Source organism: Medicago sativa, chromosome 2, assembly GCF_051527215.1.
Source record: "Medicago sativa cultivar Bolivia chromosome 2, Bolivia_mono, whole genome shotgun sequence".
Classification (NCBI taxonomy): domain Eukaryota; kingdom Viridiplantae; phylum Streptophyta; class Magnoliopsida; order Fabales; family Fabaceae; genus Medicago; species Medicago sativa.
Window position 1 is genome coordinate 23,066,830 of NC_140750.1, and position 21,977 is coordinate 23,088,806.

General features: G+C 32.0%; 1 protein-coding gene and 1 long non-coding RNA gene across 3 annotated transcripts; one reads left to right on the plus strand and one right to left on the minus strand.

The window, feature by feature from the left end:
• Window positions 1–1,574: 1,574 nt before the first annotated feature.
• On the minus strand, window positions 1,575–15,609 carry LOC146945608 (uncharacterized). Its single transcript, XM_085743933.1, has 8 exons — window positions 15,248–15,609; window positions 15,098–15,142; window positions 5,795–6,114; window positions 5,362–5,465; window positions 3,908–4,387; window positions 3,421–3,579; window positions 2,906–3,330; window positions 1,575–2,492 (listed from the first exon to the last, which is right to left on the minus strand). Exons 3-8 carry the CDS (start codon window positions 6,091–6,093, stop codon window positions 1,869–1,871), a joined length of 2,091 nt encoding a protein of 696 aa, XP_085600059.1. The 5' UTR covers window positions 6,094–6,114; window positions 15,098–15,142; window positions 15,248–15,609; the 3' UTR covers window positions 1,575–1,868.
• On the plus strand, window positions 9,850–12,721 carry LOC146945609 (uncharacterized). Of its 2 annotated transcripts, none has more exons than XR_015026445.1 (3): window positions 9,850–10,216; window positions 10,438–10,669; window positions 12,190–12,721. It is a non-coding gene; the product is annotated as an uncharacterized LOC146945609 (long non-coding RNA). The 2 variants fall into 2 exon arrangements; XR_015026446.1 differs by having other exon boundaries at window positions 12,233–12,721.
• Window positions 15,610–21,977: the final 6,368 nt, after the last annotated feature.

Consider the following 21,977-nt stretch of genomic DNA (forward strand, 5'->3'; position numbering starts at 1 on the left):
GTTAAAGGGAACCTAAGACCGCTATGCCAAGATACGCTAAACGCATCGAGGCCTAAACATAACATATTCATGACACGATCCTAAACTGGACGATTAGGGAAACCTAAGATCGTCGTCGGTATAACTTCATAACTTGCTCTAATGCATAACCTGCACATATCTAACATCATATCATAATCATATCATATCATATCGTGTCATACATAGTCATATTCATTCATTCATTCATTCATTCATTCATTCATTCATTCATTAGGTTAGATGTTAGTGTTGGACAAACATTATTATCTTGATTCATTTTACGGAGAGCCCCGGGTGGAGTAACCCCGAGTACAATCTCATACATGACCGATGAAAACCTAGCTAAGGCACATCAGACTCCCTCAGTGACGTGCGGGCCCCCCTTGCGGAGCTTATCCCGTTCCCGTGGCGAGAACCTCCCGTATCCCCCTTGGCGTGGATAACGGAAGTACACGGCAATGATGTGATTATGATCATTATCTGGACAATGACAAGAAGAATCCGATGGCATTTGATTTTTAGCCAAGAGATGTAAAGCCGTCTCTCCATTCACATCATGTGCAAAAGCTAGTTCGCTCCTGACTCTTACCATTTGGAAGGCTAAGTCTGCAATTGCAAGATAATACTATGATCAATATTCTTGCAATTGATAAGTTTTTGTAAAATCCCATATGCTTTACGGGGGACCGAGGATGGAATATCACTCAAAACTTTGATGACGGCTAAAGTTGCAACTTTTAATTAAAAGTTTTGAGACCTCAACATACTCAAAATCGAAAATCGTAAAATCACACTCAAAATCGATGGATTCTACCAAACCAAAAATAATGTTAAATACATGTGTTATAAATTGCATATAGTCATAAATGACTCAAAGTTGTCCACAAAATACTTATACATAAATGAAACAAAGCCTTGATGTCAAATATTATTTAGTAGTCATAATAATGCTAAACAATCTAGACAAAATACTCAAAACAAATCTAGATGTCTGACAAAACACTTAAAGGCAAAGCCTTATGCAATTGCCAATTATATGGATTATCCGCCATCATATCAACATGTTCATCTTCATCAATCACTTACGGTGAAGAGGCAGTGTGGTGTGAAAGAATAAAAAAACTTGATCTTTTATGTATTTATAGAAGTGGGTCACGGAGTACAAACCATGTCAATTTACGAACTGGGTCAAATTTGACCCGTATAAGAAATGGACATAATCTTTTAAAATCATGCAATTTTGCATGAGTTTTACAAATTTAATGCGATTTTACTATGATTTTTCATGTTTTGGAGTTTTGTTATGAATTTGAATTGTTGAAGGTGAGTAAAGTCGCAAAATCTTGAATTTTAAAATATAAGTTATGATTTTAACAACAACGATAATGATAGCCTTTGTTGTTGCAACCATCTCAGATTGTTGAGGTTCTCATTCATTTTTAACCTGCACTATTTCTAATTTATAGTTACCTTTACTCTTGAAACTCAGATTGTATCATAGAGCAACATAGGATAAGGAGATAAAAGTTTAAAATATATTCACACCATTTAAATAGACGAAAGCTTCCTTATAAGGAAGAACAAGTAAATAGAAGCTACATTATTCCATAATGTTATATAACATCAACACTTCTAGAAACAATTCAAATAATACATTACCACTATAAGTTAACAAAAAACAATTAATGATAGGATATTTGACCAAACAGATTCTGCTGGCCATACATGAAAGATTGAGTGATTATAATTTGTAAGTGTTGCATGCTGCCACATAAGATTCTTGTGTTTCTTTTCAAATTTCTGTCATAAGTCATAACAATAAGCATTTTCCTTGCAATAATACTCCTCTACTCGTCTACCACATAAATCATATTTTTACCAGGCTTAGACAGAGTCCCCCAATAGTAGATTGAGTTAATGATATCTGAAAACAAGGACAAATGCAAACCTATGTACAAAAGTATTGGGAGGAAAGAAAATATTGAAATGCAAATAGGAATCCGTATCGAACCATGGTTGTATGTTATGAAGAAGGAACTACTAAGTGCTACCATCATGCTTGTTATGGAGATGAATAATGTGATCAATCCAAATATTAGCTTTATAGGCAGTGATTTATAGAAGTCATACTCTCCATAACGCGAGACAAGAATAGACAAGAAAATCAATATCGCGGTCGCAGATGAGATGAATGCAGATGCATCTGATATTGCAAACACCAAAAATGGTGGTTTCTCCAAGTAGTGTGGTTTTCCTGTGTCATCGGTACCGCCTGGTAAAGTAACTGCAGCAGCGAACACTCCGGTTGCAATGACTGTCGAAATCAGCATACACGACTCCGCAGTTTTTTTCATCCAACATTCTGCATCCTCCCTTAGTTTTTCATGCTCCTTTGAGAATAACTCTTGTGCAGTCAAGCCTTCAGAGTTTTTCGTCTTTATTAGTGCTGGCAACATTATCTTCTTTACATTCTATCATATGAAAATGTATAGATGTTAGATAAAATATGGATATGTAAAAATAAATTAGAGTTAAATTTATCAAGTAAAGTAGGATAATTGTGTATGCACACAAGGAATAAAACCTTATAGACTTGTCAAATTAGTCCCGGAGTGTGTCTTTTTTTTTTTTTTTTTGGTGCATAGACGAAATGGTAAAGAATACTGAAACTCAAACACACCGCAAACTCTTGGGTTCTAATCTGGATGAAGACGTCTCATTTTAACTCATAAAGATATGTAAAGATAGACGCTCGTTTTTTTTTTTTTTACATATTATAAGTACCGAGGCCAACCTAGCCTAAAATACAGGCCCATCCAGTCACGCCAAATTTGACTACTCTAGTGCAAATGCAAAGACATGAGATAAAAGAGTTGAATTATACCTCAAACCATAATAACTCGACACACATTTGAAAAGCTGCTCCAGAAACCAATTCAAGTTGATTTCGTGGTGCTAGTTTTGCAGCCAAGTGCAATATAGTGTTTCCTTCATCATCATCAACATTTGTCACTATGATACCCTTTATATGCCCTATTTGATGTACCAGATTGAAGATGCTAGCATGCCGATGCAAAACAGCTATGTGTAATATAGTTCGGTTTTTGCTATCCACATCCCATATCAAGCTAGGATGGGCACTAATAAGCTCTGATAAGAACCCAAAATTTCCAACTTCAGCAGCATCAAATATTAGTTGAGAAGGTTCATTTCTGATTTTATATAATGCCTCCTTTGATGAGTAGTGTCTGTCTAGAATCGTGGTCCAAAGAAATTTAACCAATTGGAAAACCATATGATTTTTCAGGCCTGGAATACACAATTTGGTTACTAATTAAGTTAATGAAACTAGTGCAACAAACAAAAATAATAAAATATAAAGTCAAAGTAAGGATTTACCAGGATTGGTCATGATGCGATTATGATCATTATCCGGACAATGACAAGAAGAATCCGATGGCATTTGATTTTTAGCCAAGATATGTAAAGCCGTATCTTTATTCTCATCACGTGCAAAAGCTAGATCTTGCTTGACTCTTACTATTTTGAAGGCTAAGTCTGCAATTGAAAAATAATACTATGATCATTATTTTTGCAATCGATAAGTTGTGGTAAAATTCCATATTTTTACACAGGAATGAATGCAAGTGAGCAATGAGTTGTGTTGTTTATCCTTTTTAAATAACAAAATCAATCCTCTGAGAAAATTCAACGACCTAGGAGTCACCCTTTGAATCGATTTAAAGACCGATTTGTAAAATGTCGCTAAACCATAATTAGTAGCAATTGTGCTAATGTTAGCAATGGGTTGGACAATTTCGATCTTTGAATGGGTCACTATATGACATTTTTTTTCTGATGTATTACAACCATTAGTAATACTTACCATATATGCCTGTGTAGATACAAGCAAAGAACAATAACTTCCAGTCCTCATCTTCAAAACAAGGTGTGGTTTCATCATATAGATGCCATGTCATTTTGCATCTTCCTTGCAAAGCAGCATACTGAATAGGAGTATTTCCATTTCCACCCCTTATAATTGGTAAAATGGGGTTTCTTTTCAGCATTAAGTCAACAATTTCAATATTTCCAGCAGCAGCAGCAATACAGAAAGCAGTGTTTCCGTTCATATCTTGCAATTCTATATCTTTGCCATCAAGCAATTTCAATAACTCCTCCACAAAGTGAATTTGGTTAGCACCTGCAGCAATATGTAATAGTGTAGGCCACCCATTTGTTATGGCAGCATTTTTTAGCTTATTCTCTTCGTCTATGATGCGCTTAGCTGCTGGCCAGTTTCCATTTAGGGCATACTTGTGAATGGGAACACAAAACTTGAGAAACCTTTTCCTTTGATCATCACCTAAACAAAGGTTCAATTGCAGTTAAAGAGAGTATTTCTATTCCGTTAACATTAAACCCACCTGACATCACTACATGTACAATACACACAAAACTTTACATTTCTTTTGAGAAATGAAGAGGATCTTTACTCAGTTTTAGTCTCCAAAATGTCATAAGGAGTAAAAATATATTTAATAGTATGAACCGAACCCGTTGACACGATATTTTTAAAACTAAAAGTTGATATTTTTTTTATAAAGACTAAATATAAAACTTAAAGTTTTGATAGAGATTAAAAATATATCCAACCCTGCTAATTAACTAAATTAACTACTAATATTCAAATTCATACCTCCCACAATCTCAACCTTATTTCCATACATCTTCACTCTCCTCTACATCTTTCTAGTTACTTTTCATCTCTTAATCTTACTCTCTATCTTCTTTAATAAAAGAGATAGGAAAATTAAGGAGATAGAAAGTAAGATTTTGTCTCCGTGAGCATAGCTCAGTTCGTAGCAAACATGCATTATTAACTTTGGTTATATGAAGTTATGAATTTTATTTGAATATGGCCTAATATTAGTATTTCTTAATATTATATATGATATATATATCAAATTTCTCAAAAAAAATTATTTTCATTAGCTTTGCTTATATGGAATTATGAATTTTATTTAAATTTGGACTAATATTAATATTTCTTAATATTATATATATATATATATATATATATATATATATATATATATGTATGTATGTAACGAAAGTATATGATTAAATTTTGTTTTTTTTTTCTCTTGAGATTATTTCTGACTCCAAAGTGTTTAATCTAGTGGTTTAAAGATAAACATTTGACTTGGAGGTTCGGAAATTGAGCAATGTCATCTCTACCTTGGACTATGACAGCATTCCTTCTCCTTAAATTTTTATTAGCAAAAGAAAGAGAAAGAAAGAAAAAAAAAAAGACTAGGCACATTGAGAGAATCATACTTGTTTCCTCTAAAAACTCAGGATTAGGCGCGTTGTATAGGTCTGATGCCGGAGTTTGTTGTGATACTGGAGGTTTAGAATTGGCATCAGAGGTTGTCACTCTCCTGTAAAAGACAATATATATATATATATTAAAATATTTAATCCGAGAAAATATAGTTATAACATTTATTTAACATTAATAAATGCTTCCCTCAAAATAAAATAAAAAACATTAATATATGCTAGCCACTTTGGATAAATATATGCACTACTAAGCAAACTTAAGATCGACGCAGCTGGAACTTTTGTCTCTCGAGAATAGTTCTTAGTTTTTCTTGCTTTTCCTGTTTCCTTTTCTCTTTTGTTTTGATTAGCTTTGCAAAAAAAAAAAAAAAAAAAAACCAAAAACCAATCAGATTTTGAACAAAAATTGAATGTATGAAACACTTACTTGTCAAGCTTCTCCCACATTTCCTTTGCCGTCTGACAACTTACAATTCTCTTAAGATCATCTGGATTTATGGCACAACATAATATATATTTAGCTTTTGCTTCTAGTTCCATGATCTTCTTATCTTTACCATTTATTATTGTTTTTGGAAGTTTTGATCCATTCTCAATCACAGGCCAAACTTCGAAGTCAACAGATTGTATGAACATCTTCATAAGTTCCCTCCACTCAGTTAAATCTGTACCATCAAAGTATGGTGGCTTTGAAATGGATCTTCCTTCAACCATCGTTGCGTTCATAACTTTTTTAGTTGGTATTACCTGCAATGTATGTTTCCTTGTTAGATCCAAAATTTTGTTATTTTAACTATAACTTCCTCCGTTTTAAAATAAGTGTCGTTTTAGTCAAAAAAAATTGTTTAAAATCAATGTCACTTGCACTTTTCAATATTGAATTATTATTTTACTTTCAATTGTACCCTCTAATTAATTGAGTGTACATTGCTTCCAAATCATTACATCAGTAGTGAGTAAGGCTAGTTTAGCAAAAATGTCATGTCTTTTTACATTGTTATTATATTTTTTTAATTTGTGTGTAAAAAAAAAATAATAGGATGTAGCAGAAATTAGAAGTTGCCCTTCTAATTACAACCAATGATTGGAGATTGAATTTGTGAGGGCTTCGAGAAATTAGGGTTTAACCACACAGCAAAATGGTCGGTTTCAAATTAAGCCAGTTGAACATGCAAGTGGTTTTTAAAAGACTGATGACAACTTGAAGGTGTCATTTAATTGAAAGGGGTGCAAGTGGTGCTAGGAGGTGAGAGGGTTGTAGCACAAAATGGGAGCCCAAGTGGGACTATTGTCTTTGCTCTCACAATCTTTAGAGTGTAAGGTCTATTTTTTTTTTGGTAGTGAGAGTGTAAGGTCTATAGAATAATATGAGACTTTTTTAATTGAGAGTTTTATTCTCTAAAAAAACTTTAATTTAAAGTTTGTTGAAAGAGGATTTGGATCATCTCCTTCACATCATTCTCTTCTCCCTCCTTCACTTAGTTGTATCTATCTCTATTTAAATTTTAGAGAGAAGAACAAGAGTGAGAAAATTAGAAAATAGGACCAAGAGAGAAGATAAAGAGAGAGATGGACACAAATTAGGGAAGAAATGAGAAGGTGAGAATGAGGTGAAGGAAAAGATAACTCAATTTTATTTTACCAAAAGTCAAGATAACTCAATTTTGTCTGATACCCTTATCTTGTTTGTCTAGTTAAAATTCTATCATGAGATGAGGTTTTTTATTTTTTATTTTTATTTTTTTATTTCTTCTTATAATCAAAGAAAAAGAACGACAAGCTAATTAACAAAGCGAGCAAATAAAACTCCTCTAAGTTTTCATCTATGATACCCTTCAACTTAGGAGAAACACTCAAGAGCTCCAAACAATCAAAACTACCATTGTGAGCTCAATTTGTCAAGCAGTCAACATTACAAAGACATGGTACTATCACCAAGGAATAAAATTCAATAGCATCTTTTTAGCCAATCTCAAACCAAGAATAAAGCCCTAGAATTATGCCGACACAGAAGTACCATGATTGAGGTTGCATAAATATAAGTCTCCTTTTTCATGTTCATATGCTCATTAAAAAAAATATTGTAAATATATTGAAATATAAATATTTAAAATATTATATATTATTTAAATTACATAAATTAATCTTAGAGTATGAAAATATTAATTATTTTAAATATTATTTGTTGTTTTGTCACATGTGATTTTGTCATTTTTATAATAGTTTTATAAACATCAAAAGTTATAAATAAAGGTGACAAATTTAAATAAAAATAATAATATTAATTCTTAAAAAATCTTATAGTTGTCAAATATTTTTTAAGAATCATAAATAATAAGGTTAATTTAACATTTTAAATGGTTAGAAAATAAACATGTGAAAAAATCCAAATATACTAAAATAAAATGAAATAAAAATAAAATTCATTTTATAGATTTACTAATGAAATATTTTGAATTCATATTAAATAAAAAATATATATTTAAAATTGTGAATGAATTTGAATTTATAATTTAACTTTGAAGAGAGACTTGTAAAAAAAAGTTTCTTGGAGACACATAATAGTGGATGTCACAATAACATGTCTAGCTTTTATGACAATATAGTACGATTCCTTTAAAAAAGACAATATAGTACCGTAAAGAAGAAGAAATATCTATGGCTAAAAGAAAAAGAGGAAAAATGTACGTCTCTTTTTGTTTTTAAGTGTTTTTTTTTTTTGTTTTAAGTGTTGTTTGTTGCTTAATTTGTTGTTTATATTTAATTGTTGTCTCGACTGTTTAAAAAGAAAATTTGTCAATTATCTTTTTTCAACTTCTCATACTTTTTTTTTTGAAGGAAACTTCTCATACTTATACATTTTTAATGAACTAATTAATGTTAGGTATTTGAAAATTTAAGTTTTTTTTAAACGAAGTTTGTATTTTTGTTATGTGCAAATTTAAACTTCTATGAAACAGAACTTTGTTACATATAATAACGTTTTTATGAAGAATTAAAATTTTATAAATAAAATCAGTAACAATTTAAAACATTACAAGTAAAAAAATATGAAGAACAATTTTCATGGAAAAACAAAAAACTCCAAGATATTTTTTTTTTTTTAAAAAAAAAGAAAGAGTGGAAGAGAGAGGGTTCATCAATTTTATTGGAAAGATAAAATGTGTGCAAAAAAATAGATTTTTATTTAAAAAAAATAGGAATTTATTGGAGAGAATGGAAGTGTCTCACAATTGTTTGTTATGGGAAAAATAGATGACAATAGAAAAAATTTATTGATAAATTAAAATGATAGGACAATAGAAAGAAACAAAAACTCAAAAATTCACTTCTCAATTCATCTATAGAATTTAAATATTTTTTATATTATTCAACTTTTTAAAAAAGTGAACTCTAACTAGGGTTATAATAACTTAGATAGAGAAACAAAATTAGGACATGTTTCTGTTAATTTTTTATTAATAAAAAAATGATTTTATTATTTTCTATTTTTACTGTTGTAATTAAAAAAAAGGAAATGCTAACCGGTGCCTCCGGGACACTGGTTAAGGATGCTAAAGAAGGAAATAATATAATAGTTATTGCATTGAAAACTATGTAATTAATACTAAAAATGTCAAAAATATTTCTTTTTAGAGTTAGTTAAGTTTTTAGTCCCTATAAATATTCACAGTTTTGTTTTTAGTCCCTACAAAATAAAATCACACTTTTTAGTCCCTATAAAATTTTCCATCAGCACTTTTAGTCCTTATAAAAATTTTCCATCAGCATTTTAGTCCCTATAAATTTTTTCCATCAACAATTTTAGTTCCTAAAATACTTAAGGAAAATGTCACAGGGACTAAAAAGTGTGGTTTTATTTTGTATGGACTAAAAACAAAACTGTGAATATTTATAGGGATTAAAAACATAATTAACCCTTCTTTTTATGGTAATACTTACCTTTTTTTCATCCTTAACATGTGCCTCTGGAGCACCGGTTAGCATGACCCTTAAAAAAATCATAAAGTAAACTCAAAGTTTAAAAGAAAAGGATCAAACAAAAACTGCCGAGACAAATGCATTTCTAGTTTTTTGGGTACAAAATGTATCTCTATTTTTTTATTTTTAGGAAATGTATTGCATATATATCAAGTATAGATATGCAAATTTAATCTTATTTTCGTTTTTAAGTTCTATTTTAAAAAATGTTGTACAGAAAATGTGTCTGATTGTTAAAGCAAAATGATGTTTGCTTCATTGATAATTAAAACAAAAGTAAATAATTTGTCCTTCAAAAATGTTACTCCCCTTGTCCTATATATAAAAAAAAAGTTTGGTAAACAAATATGTGGTTCAGAATTTATATCAAATACACAAATTTTTGTTGATCCAGTTTTTTCTATATATAAAGCAGAAAAATAATATATATTTCGTATGAGACGAAATTGCACCATGGTATCTAGAGAGTCTTTGCATTAGAGTGGTGCAGAATAAAAAATCTGAGTGCTGATACATAAACACCAATAGGTGGCATCCACCCCTACACACCCACACAAAAATGCAACAAGTGGCAACTGGGACCCACACACAAACACATAACCATTTCTCCTCTTTTCCTTCACCCTTTCTTTATCACCCTTTCTTCTGTCTCTCTCTTCCTTCACCCTTTCTCCCACTCCAGCCACCATAACCAGCCACAACCACCACCGGCCTCTGTCATCACGACGACCACCATCGGCAGCCGAAAACTCTGCAGCCATCTCTGCATCTCTGCAGCCAAAATCTATCGAGAATTTAGGGATTCGTTTTCACTCTTGCTCTTCACTCTCTCACGGTAGCTTGCGATTTCGATCTTCACCTTCCCAAGGTAAATTCCCTTTCTCAATGCGCAAATCATCGATGCTTAAATCAATCAATTTCATCTCTATTTTCTTCTTCACCTTCAATTTTTGTTGAAATGTTATTATGCGTTGTGAATATTATTTATGAAGAATCTCTAATTGATTTTGTTTATCCTCATATACCGTAATTTCAACGCAATTTTATGATTCGGTCAATTATAACGAAAAATTGTTATTATCTTTGCAGGGCTGTTAAGTTCTTGAATAGATTTGTATTGTTCTAAGAAAAAAGTGAAATTTGAATTGTTTTAAGAGGAAAAATGCAGAATAAAGAACCGGTTTTGGATGATGGGGAAGTAGAGTATGAGGCTGGTCCAGAATCTGCGTGGGGTAATTTTGAGGATGATGATGATGTAATGCAGCAGCAATCTTCTATTCAGGATGATGAAGCCAAGAAATTTCCATTTGTGGGTGATAAGGTAAGGCCCTAAATCGTATGAACCCTTTGCAAATGTTTCCTTCATTATCTAGTCATTTAGGGTTAATTGATTTACTGAGTTTTGATGAAAAAACTATTTGAGGCAAGTGATAATAGGGGTAAAATTGAGGGATAAAATTATAAGCTATAAGTAACTTGAATTAGCTTCTAAAAAAACCACCATAAGCTAGTAAAAATAAGCTATAATGTAATGTAAGCTATAATATAAGCTAGCTTATTGTGCTTGCCAAATAGACCCTAAGTCGTTAAACCATTGCCTTTAATACGCTTGATGCCCATGCAACCTTCTCTTAATTGCATGTTTTGTATTTGAAGGTATACTTATAAGTGGATTTGGTGAAAATAGAATAGGAATCATTTGATTTTTATACATTAGTCAAGATTGCTTGACCATGTTATTACCCCTTTTCAACCAGATCACACACACATTAAATATTGAATCCTAAAGACTGATGGTTGTGTTTAATTATTATCTTATTATTCCATTAACTTTTTGGTATATAAGATATTGTATGTATGCACAAGGGTGTTTGTTGTTATGGTTATCTCTTTGAACTAGGGTATGGCCTCAAAACCAATACACTAAGCACAGCTCTGTTCAACAAGGGCTATACCTGTGTTGCTTATTTTGGGATACTTGTCGTGCATATTTTGAGATAAGTGTCAACGATCCCCAATGGAGATTAAGTGTGTCAACAAATTTTACCTCCCAATTACTCAAAACCTGATGGCAATTGGTGTGGTGCTAGGTTTGAGCTTAGTCTTAGAATAGTAAATATATTTTGTATTTAATATGGAATGCAGTTTCATATTCTCAGGTAATCAACATATTTTTAGGAATACGGCTACATTTGTTTGGTCAAATCATATGTAACCGCGTTCTTAAGAATATCCTGCTTACCTAAGAATATTAACTGCAATCCATATTAAATACAAAAGGTACATTTTAAATACAAAAGATATTTACTATTCTAATACTTACAGGAAACCCTTACTTTTTGATGGTTTTGGTGTACAATGTTGCAAACGTTGGTGATGTTTTATAGGTCGAAAACTGAATGGGCTCAAGAGACACATAATTGGGGACAATTTTGGCATACTGGAATAAATTAATCTAAAGTTATGGCCAATTGTCCCCTATTATGTGTCATTGGATATAGTTAATATCCAATGCTAAATCTTAAATGCTAATTCTGATTATAAACTGCTACCACGATGAAATTAATTTAAATTGTTATAGTTAATATTAGGCCATTAATTTTTATTTCAAAATCAGAGATTCCATGTGAGTGGGTGAGGGGAATAACAGTGTTCAAAGTGGTCCAACTGCTGAACCATAGATAGATGAACCAAAGTCACATCTCTCCTTCATCATTGATTCAATATTCCTATACATGTTTCTGCCCAATCACACCCAATTTCTCCAATAAATTATATAAGTTGTGAACTAAGTTGTGAATGAAGATGACACGCCTTTATATTTTTGATTTCTTTTTACAGTAAAAATTCAGTTGATTGACAATAACAATTGCATCTGTTGTAGTCTTCTCAACCACTAACAACAATTGCATTTGTTCCCGTGGTAATTCAACCATTGTCTAGCCAACAAAATGGTATGTGTATGTGACGACGAGGATGTCTCCATGGATGAGATAGAAAGAGTTATTGAAAGGGAGGTGGCAAATGTATCATATGATGAAGCACATCATGCATCAAATCTATTGACTAGAATTAAGAACAAGCCAAGAAACCGTGTAAAAAGTGGGGTTCTGCTTTCCCCATGGGTGAAGGATGGACGCAAAAAGAAGAAGATTTCAATTAATGTAGTGTTTTGATATGATTGTAATGTAGATGTTTTCTGATGCTATTTTTTAATTGGTAGGACAATATCGCACCTATAATATTAAAGGAAACACCATATGTTGTTAGTTACTAACATTGTTGAACTATCGTATAGTTTAATGAGTCAGTTTTTTTGTTATTTTTTGTTCTTTGATATAAAAGATGATTGTGTCTTTATTGACAGGTGAAATCTTCGCATGTATATATTTTGCCTAAAACCATATTATTTACTCCTGGGAAAGATAACTAGCCAAATATATGGTCTATATGACCACATTTTTACACATGCGTGACCACTATTTTTTTCATAAATTAGAACTTGTCCGTCTTTAGGCGTGATAAACTCACCGATTGTAAAACAGGTTATTTATGGTTGGAAATGCTTTTAGTGCAGTGATCAAATGAGATTATGCGTTCGATTCGCCTAAAATGAAATTATTTACATCTGCGAAATATAAACTAGCCAAATATATGGTCTGTATGACCACATTTTTACAAATACGTGACCACTATTTTTTCATAAATTAGAACTTGTCCGTCTTTAGGCGTGATAAACTCGACGATTGTAAAACAGGTTATTTATGGTTGAAAATGTTTTTAGTGCAGTGATCAAATGAGATTATGCGTTCGATTCGCCTAAAATGAAATTATTTACATCTGGGAAATATAAACTAGCCAAATATATGGTCTGTATGACCACATTTTTACAAATATGTGACCACTATTTTTTCATAAATTAGAACTTGTCCGTCTTTAGGCGTGATAAACTTGACGATTGTAAAACAGGTTATTTATGGTTGGAAATGCTTTTAGTGCAGTGATCAAATGAGATCATGCGTTCGATTCGCCTAAAACAATATTATTTACACCTGGGAAAAAAGCTAGCCAAATATATGGTCTGTATGACCACATTTTTACAAATACGTGACCACTATTTTTTCATAAATTATAACTTGTCCGTCCTTAGGCGTGATAAACTTGCCGATTGTAAAACAGGTTATTTATGGTTGGAAATGCTTTTAGTGCAGTGATCAAATGAGATCATGCGTTCGATTCGCCTAAAACGATATTATTTACACCTGGGAAAAAAACTAGCCAAATATATGGTCTGTATGACCACATTTTTACAAATACGTGACCACTATTTTTTCATAAATTATAACTTGTCCGTCCTTAGGCGTGATAAACTTGCCGATTGTAAAACAGGTTATTTATGGTTGGAAATGCTTTTAGTGCAGTGATCAAATGAGATCATGCGTTCGATTCGCCTAAAACGATATTATTTACACCTGCGAAAAAAACTAGCCAAATATATGGTCTGCATGACCACATTTTTACATATACGTGACCACTATTTTTTCATAAATTAGAATGTCTCAGTGACAATTGGCTTGAATTGATTTTTTTTTTTGCACATGTAAGTTACAGGTAACCAAATAAACGAACAATATAACCATAATTTGTCAAAGGCGTAACCATTTTTTCCCTGCATTCAAAATTCAAAGAGGACGCGACGGAGGTGGGGGCAGAGTGAAACCTTTCCTCTTCCTCATCCTCCTCTCAAATCTACCCAAATTCAAAGAAATCATCTCTCACCACCGTTACTCTCTCATCGACGTCGGCAAATCTGAATGTCTGTTAGATTTGAAGGAGATGCCGGCGGAGGGAGTGAGGGACAGCGGCGGCGGGAGGTCGGGTTGTCGACGCCGTAGTTTTTAGATCTGAACAGATTTCAAGAGTCAACGACGATATTGACGAGGACGGCGGTTGTGAAGAAGAAGAGGAGGCGGTGAGGTTGTGTTGTAGTCAAATCGTTTTGAAGAGAAGAGGTTGTGATTGTGGTGGTGTTAGGGTCGGAGACGGGTGTGAGAGTGGGTCGGAGGCGCGAGCAAGAGGACGAAGAAGGCTTGAGAATGGGGGCGGCGGCGCTGGTGAGTGATATGTGGGGATAGAGATGAGAGAAGGGAAAGAGAAAGAATGTTGTGTTTTTTTCCTTCTGTTGCTGTGTTTTTGTTTTAGACTTTTTAAACTGGTTTTTTGAAAAACTGGTTTAAAAGATTTTTCTTTTTTGATATTACAAAAATACCTGCCAGCTAGGAGGTGTATGGAGGAGTGGTAGGAAAAGGGGTGTTCATGAATCTTTTTCCAAAAAATCTAGGATGTGCAACATACTATCATAGGTGTATTTTGTCAGAATAGAAGGTGTACAGCATGGTGGTGTACGTAGTCGTGTTTGTATCATAACTTTTCAAACTACTTCTATCTTTATCACCCTCAAAGTATTTCTTGTGCTTTGTAATGTGTTTTTAAAACAAAATTCTGTTTGCTTATTAAAAAATATAATGAAAAAAGTGATACTATTTATACTACTTTCTTCTCTTAACCATGACAACAAGAAGAATCAAACATTTCATTTTCTACTATTTATACTAAAATTCTTTTTGTCTATTAAAAAAGAAACTAAAATGAGAAAAGTAATTCTTTTTCTACTTTCAGAACTTCGAGTTGAATTCGAACACTTCAAGTATTATTCTTACGCTTTAGCTAAATAGCATAACCACTATACCTGGAAATGCGTAAAGATGACTTTATTTTTCTCCTACACTTTTGCCTGCACAAAAATCGACAAATAATATGTTAAGTACCATGTAGTTTTGACTTCTGAGAAATATTATAAAAATAAAATTAATATTAAATAAATGTACAGGGAAATTACTCAGAGTTTTTAGTAATATATAATAGATGGATTCTTGTTGTTGGTGTAGTGGCTCAACAAACCAATATATGGAAGTATATTAAAATTGAAATCTTAATCTCCCTTTTAAAATTGAAATCACAATGCAAAGGGAAATTAAGGGAAGAGTAAGGAAAATATTGAGTTTTGAGAGATGTCGCTGGCTGAAATTATTTACACACTACTTATAAGGAGAAAAAAGGACATAGAGAAAAAGAAGATGGTGATAAGGGAAGGAAAGAGGAAGGAACGGTGTAGAAAAATGGTGTATCCCTATGGCAAAAAGAAATGCAAGTACGGACCATTATTATTGTTTTGGACTGGGCTTCCGCCATTATCGCCGGATCAATATACAGTGGCCCAATAACTACTACGACATATAGAAAATTGTTCTTCTCCTTTTCGTTTTTGCTCATTCCCTTAATTTAGCGTGGGTTAACTTACACCGGGCATTTTTCAACATTAACTCATGTTGGCCCTTTTAAGATCGGCTAAATTACTTTTTAAGCCGATTCAACCGATCTTAAAAATGCCAACATGAATTAATTCCGTTGAAAAATGTCGAGCTTAACTCAAAGGAATGTGCAATTTTAAAAGGGAGAAGGGCACTTTTCCTACATATATGATAGTTAGTAACAAAAAGAAAACTTTACAATTTAACAATATTTGAAACATTTTTTAATAAGTGTTGCTAGAGCTATGTAAGTTGGTAACGCTATTTGCAATACTGCAAGGCAAAATATAAACGCGTGAGGCAATTACTGAACTTTAATTTATGAGACAATGTTAATATTTGTTTTATTTTTTCTCTATCAATTGCATTCTGTTAAATTTTCTCTCTTTCCAATTGTTTTTCTTTTTCAAGCCGATTCAAAACTTTAATATGTAACTTCAATGTTATGGTGTTTTATGCAGGAAGTCAAATTTGACAAGGATTCGATTATGGTAGAACTTTAAATTAATGTACAAGTAATAAACCCTTGCATATAACAAAATTAGACAACCATTTGTTCCAAATAGAGTCTTAAGACATAATATATTGCATGTGTGTATGGTAGTATGATATCCCTGATCCCTTTCATCTTTGTTGTTACATTGTATGTGATCATTGTTAAGTTCTAGTTTTTGAGATATGTTCCCAATATTGTGTGACTAGGTTATAATTTATATGTGACCAATGCTTAAGCATGCAATATAGTGTTTATTTTGGCATTTAGCATCTAGTATCATCTTCATGTAGAACAAAAAGTTGAATACTCTAAAAGGATGTGAGAAGATTTGAAGAAGAAACACAAGGAAGAGAAATTTGTAGAGCGTCAGCAACTTGGAGAAAAAATAATCAAGCATAAACTTAAATAGGAGGGTGATAATATGGAGAAAAAAATAATCAACCAGTTTGTTCAGGTCATGGTGTTAGATGACATTCCTATCCTTCTTAGTCGCAAGAATAAGAACTGCGCGGGGAGGGGAATTTTATAGATTGCATGCTACATTGGAAGAAAAATTGTAATCGTTTTAGTGTGTAATTGAAATTGTGTCGCATAGTTCATTTCCAATTTTCCATTATGAAATTCAATTTCAAATGTTTTAATGAGAACATATCAGGCGTCTTGAATCTAATTAAGGTTTGATCTTCAATTTTTAGCCTGTTCAAATTAGAGTTCTTCATCAAATTTGAAAGAGGTCTAAAAAAAATGATTGATATGCAACATGTCGCAAAAATTATAAGAAGGCGATGTTCTTTTTATTGTTACTAATGATGATTCAAAACTGTTACAAAAAATGTAAACAAGTAACATTTTTTAATTGTTACTAATAATACTAAAAAATGTTAGTGATACTTTTTAGTGCCACAACATTTACCTAACAATTGTTCAATTGTTACTAGATATAATTAGTAACATTTTTTGTGATTTAGTAATATGTTTCAAATGTTACTAAAGCTCAATTATGTTGCAGTGAAAGTACTCAAAATCCAATATAGATCCTATAGAAAACTCTCTTGCTAGTGAAAGTACAAGTACTCAAGATCTTTGTAATATCATTGTAGTGAAAGTATACAAAAACCAATATTAGGAAAATCAAAGCTGGAAAAATGCCATTATTTAAGCACAAAATTAACGAAATGAAAGAAATTGAATCATTTGAAAGATAAGAAGCAAAAGAACTCAAAATCATATGAAATTAGATTTTTCAATGACAATATTATAATAACGGTTGTAAGCACAAAAATTAGAAAAAGATTAGGTGAAAAATTGAGACACGAAATTAATCAATTAAAAAGCTGAAGAAGAAGAGACGCAAGAAGAAGAAACAAAATTGTGGAATAGAATCATTTTAGAAATTGAAGACTAGAGTTAATTGAAAAGTGCATATAATGGGAGTCCAAGACGGCCTAAACTAAGGATAAAAATATCAAAGAGTGAGTATGACATAATAAATAATTGGTTTATTTTATCCTTATTGGTGCACCAAACAAGATATTCAAGTAGAATAGAATAATTTTATCATATCTTGTCTCCTTATCATGTACACAAAACAAACTCTAAGGGACTTAAATAATAACTTTTTATAAAAACTTATGTATTCAATAGTATACCAACTGTTTATTTGTGTGTCGATTTTGATTGACTACTGTTATATTGTTAGTATACATAAAAAACCACTGTATTCAAGTGACACTCTATTATGCTCTCACGTTTCTCACATGGGCGCACAAGACCAATTTAAAATTGTCACGTTTCTCACTTGGTCCTACACAACAACAATATTGTACTATATAGCATATGTCTAGATATATAGCATTATTGATACACATATCACCCCGCTTGACTTTCCCCTATTTGGTGTTTATTTATGATAGAGATAGACAAATGTGATAGCTTAATTATTAAATGGATCCCACAAAGCTATTATATGTGTCAATTTCTCTCATAAATGGACATTAAATGGAGGATAACCAAACTCGATATCACCACATACATCCTTCATCACTTTTTTATAATGGGTCTTGCTAACGAGTGTCTTAAGGACACTCTTTAAGAATTCTCGATTAAGAAATTAGTTACTAAGTCAAAGAGTTTAATTTACAATGTAGTGAATACACAAGTTTTAAAGTTCTACGATTATTAACTTACAATTTTAGACCTTAGAGTGTCCTCAGGGCATTCGTTAGCATTTTTCTTTTATAAAATCTTGCAACAAAAATCACAAGTATTAAAAAAATTATTAGAATAATATCAATAATGTAAAATTATGTACAGATTTTTTTTGGTTACACTATTATGTATAGATATATTCAATGTTGTTTTTTCATATTTGAAATCAACTTGATAATATCAATAATGTAAAATTAAACAATCTGTACCTCAACTTAATTTCAGAAAATAGTTTCGTCAATTATTTTACCGATTTAATCCTTCATGTTACAGAATGTCAACAACAAAATCCTTTTTTTATTAAATAACAAAAATAAAACAATAAAATTCATCAAAAACCCAAAGCACACCAAACAAACTACGCAATCCTTATGCTCACTAGCGAAAAGACGAGCACTCACATGTCCGTCTTTCCGCTCTTTTTATTGCGCTAACGTTTGAAAATTATGAACGGTGTTTTTTTTATTATATTTTGATTTTGATCAAAACTAAAAAAAATATAAATGTTTGTTGCTTTCAAGTTATAAAAAAAATCAAACTAACCATGATTATCTATTTCAACGACACCGGCAATAATACAATATAACAAAAAATATAATCTAAATTCTTTTTTTAATGACACCAATAACAATTTTATTATAGAAAAAGTTGTTTAAGGGTATAATTGGAATGATGAAAAAGTAAGTATAAATATACTCATCTAGTTTGTTACATTTTTTAAATGATAAAGGAAAAAAAACAAAAAAAATATATTCATATCTATTTGTTACATGTGTTATTTGTATTAAAAATTGTTACATGTTGCTTAGGTCATGCATCCATCTTATCCACCTCCTCCTTCGTCATGGCTCTTTGACTTCGGCGCCTCCCACCATATCACAAATGTGTCCATCAAGAATGACTACAATGACGTTGATAACCTGCAAGTTGCAAATGGTAATCACTTTCCTATCACACACATTGGTTCCGTCACAATTCTCATTTCTTCTGTTAACTTAAAATTATCAAATGTTTTATGTGTTCTTTTTGTCAAACAAAATCTAATTTATGTCTCTAAATTATGCCAAACTAATAAAATTTATATAGAATTTTTTCCTTGGCATTTTGAGGTGGAGGATTTACACACAAGGGAGATACTTTTGTGCGGATAGAATGAAGATAATGTGTACAAGTTTCCTCCTACATCCACTCCATAGACCTCTCTTGCCTACACCACACCCGTGGTTTATATATGGATATGGTTTGGTCGATCAAAATATCGGACCATACACACCCTTAAAAATAATACCAGTGGTTATTATTTTATATCTTTCAAAGATGTGATATAATAATTTTAAAACGCTTTCAAAGTTGCTTTTTCTATAAAAAATTAAAACTTATATGAATTGCATAAAAAATCTTAAAAATTTAATTTTATTCAAAATCAAATTTTTAGCTGCAAATTTACACTAGTGAATTTGTTAGGAAGAAATATATGTTAGTGTTTCAGGAATTGAACCTTAGATGATGTCCTACATAATAGTACTATACATGGCCGGTCTTTTAAATTTGGATGCTTTGGGCGAATCAAGAAACTGGTGTCCTTATAAAAAAAAATCCACAAAAAATGATAAGATTAAGAGAAATAAACGGAAAGACTATTAAACATTTCATTTAACATTGTGCAAGAAGAACACAAGTATGAATATTTGAAATGTGAACCAATTAGCTCTAAGCTAGGATGTAATATCCCGCCTGTCAGAATTGGAATATTACCAGCCGATCGTGTCAGAGGATTAAAGTTACGGAAAGGAAGTTTGACGGGAATATTTACTATGAGATGTCAGCTTAATACGAGTTAAGTAACAGGGTCGCATTAAACACGCTTAAGGCAAGGGTATAATGGTATTTGCACGGAAGCGGATATTTATATGGTTTTGGCACCTAAATATCTCATTTTCCCTTTTTCCTTCTCTCTAGGTTTTTTGTAAAGAGTTCTCCTCTCCCACTCTCTCTAGGATCGCCCCTCTCCCTCCATTATAATCATCCAAACTTCCTTCAAATCATGATCAAGCATGGATTATAGTAGTTTTGCAAGCAAGAAACAAGTGGAAGAATGGATTTAAGCATGGTTTGGTTGGAAAGCTTTGGATCATGGATGAAGCATGAGCAAGGGTTTGAGCTTGAAGCTTGAGGAAATTGGAAGGAACATGTTGTGGTGAGTTCTTAGATAGTTCTCCTACCTTTGGGTTGTGCAATTCTTGTGTTAGTATATGTTTTAGGGTTTTAGTACCCCTTTTGCCATTAATCATTGAAATTATGTTGTTTGTTGTCATGTAATTGTTCTAAGCTGTTTTCTATGTATTCTAGGTGTCTTGTGTGCATTGGAAACTCAATTTTGAGGTTTAGAGGTCAAAATTACGAATTCTGCAGGTTTGGTACTGAAAAACCTCGCTTAAGCGAGAAAAATCTTGCACAAGCGAAATCAATGTCGAATCAAATTAAAATCTCGCTTGGAATCTCGCTCAAGCGAGAAATCTCGCTCAAGCACGATGAATCTCGCTCAAGCTAGATTTCACAGCACAACACTTTTTACAAGAAAATTCATGAAATGTAGTGGTTTCGACCAAGTTTTTCCCTACAGTCTCTTATAACTTTAAAAACCCCTCAAAGTCAAGTTATCATTGCACATTTCACCTAAGGATATTGGTAAGGAAATGCATTAACAACATCCTGAATTTCAATGACGAATAGCACATGAGATGTTATGATAGGCTATGCAATATGTTCGGGTAGTGATGAACTAAGAAAGGGAATGAAAGTAGAACCTTGACATAGCTTGTCAAGAACTAGCATGTTAAGCAAGAATCCCTAGAATTATAAGACGCAAAGTATGTTCTCTTCGCATATGATCAAGAATGATATAGCAAGTATGTTAAGTCGTGGTTTGATTAGTTAATCTCTCCACCATGTTTAAGTATGTACAAGTATGAACAAGTATGAATTACCGCTAATCGGTGTTTTATCTTGGTTTTCGGGTGTCAAACATTGATTACGTTTGAACCTTTTTAACCGGTGATATCTTATTTTTTCTTGGGAAGGGAAAAAGTAAGCAAAACCCTTGAGAATCGAGGTCCGGGAGTTGTTTTCGCTGAGGGAAGGTGTTAGGCACCCATAACGGCTATAGTATCCTATAGGAACCATCTTTAATTTCTACGCGCGCGCTTTATTTTTAAATGCTATTTGAAAGTGTTTATTTAAACCTAAGAATTTTCTAAGTGAAGAATTGGAGGGAGAAGAATGTGTTTGAATTTTTGTTTTATTTGAATTGAAGGAATTTTGTCCTTGCCTACGTACCCTTTTAAGGGATCAAATCCACCGTAGTTCTCTCTCAAAAATATTTTTGTTTTTGTTGGTTGATTTTAAGTTTGAAAATTGGAATTTGAAGAATGAGGAAAAGAGGCCTCAAGGGCATAAGATAGGGAAAAGGTGAGGTGGGATTAGTTATTTTGGAAAAAAAAGGTCAAGTATGATTAATTTTCGTTGAAATTTGATTAAGAAAATGAAAGGAAAAA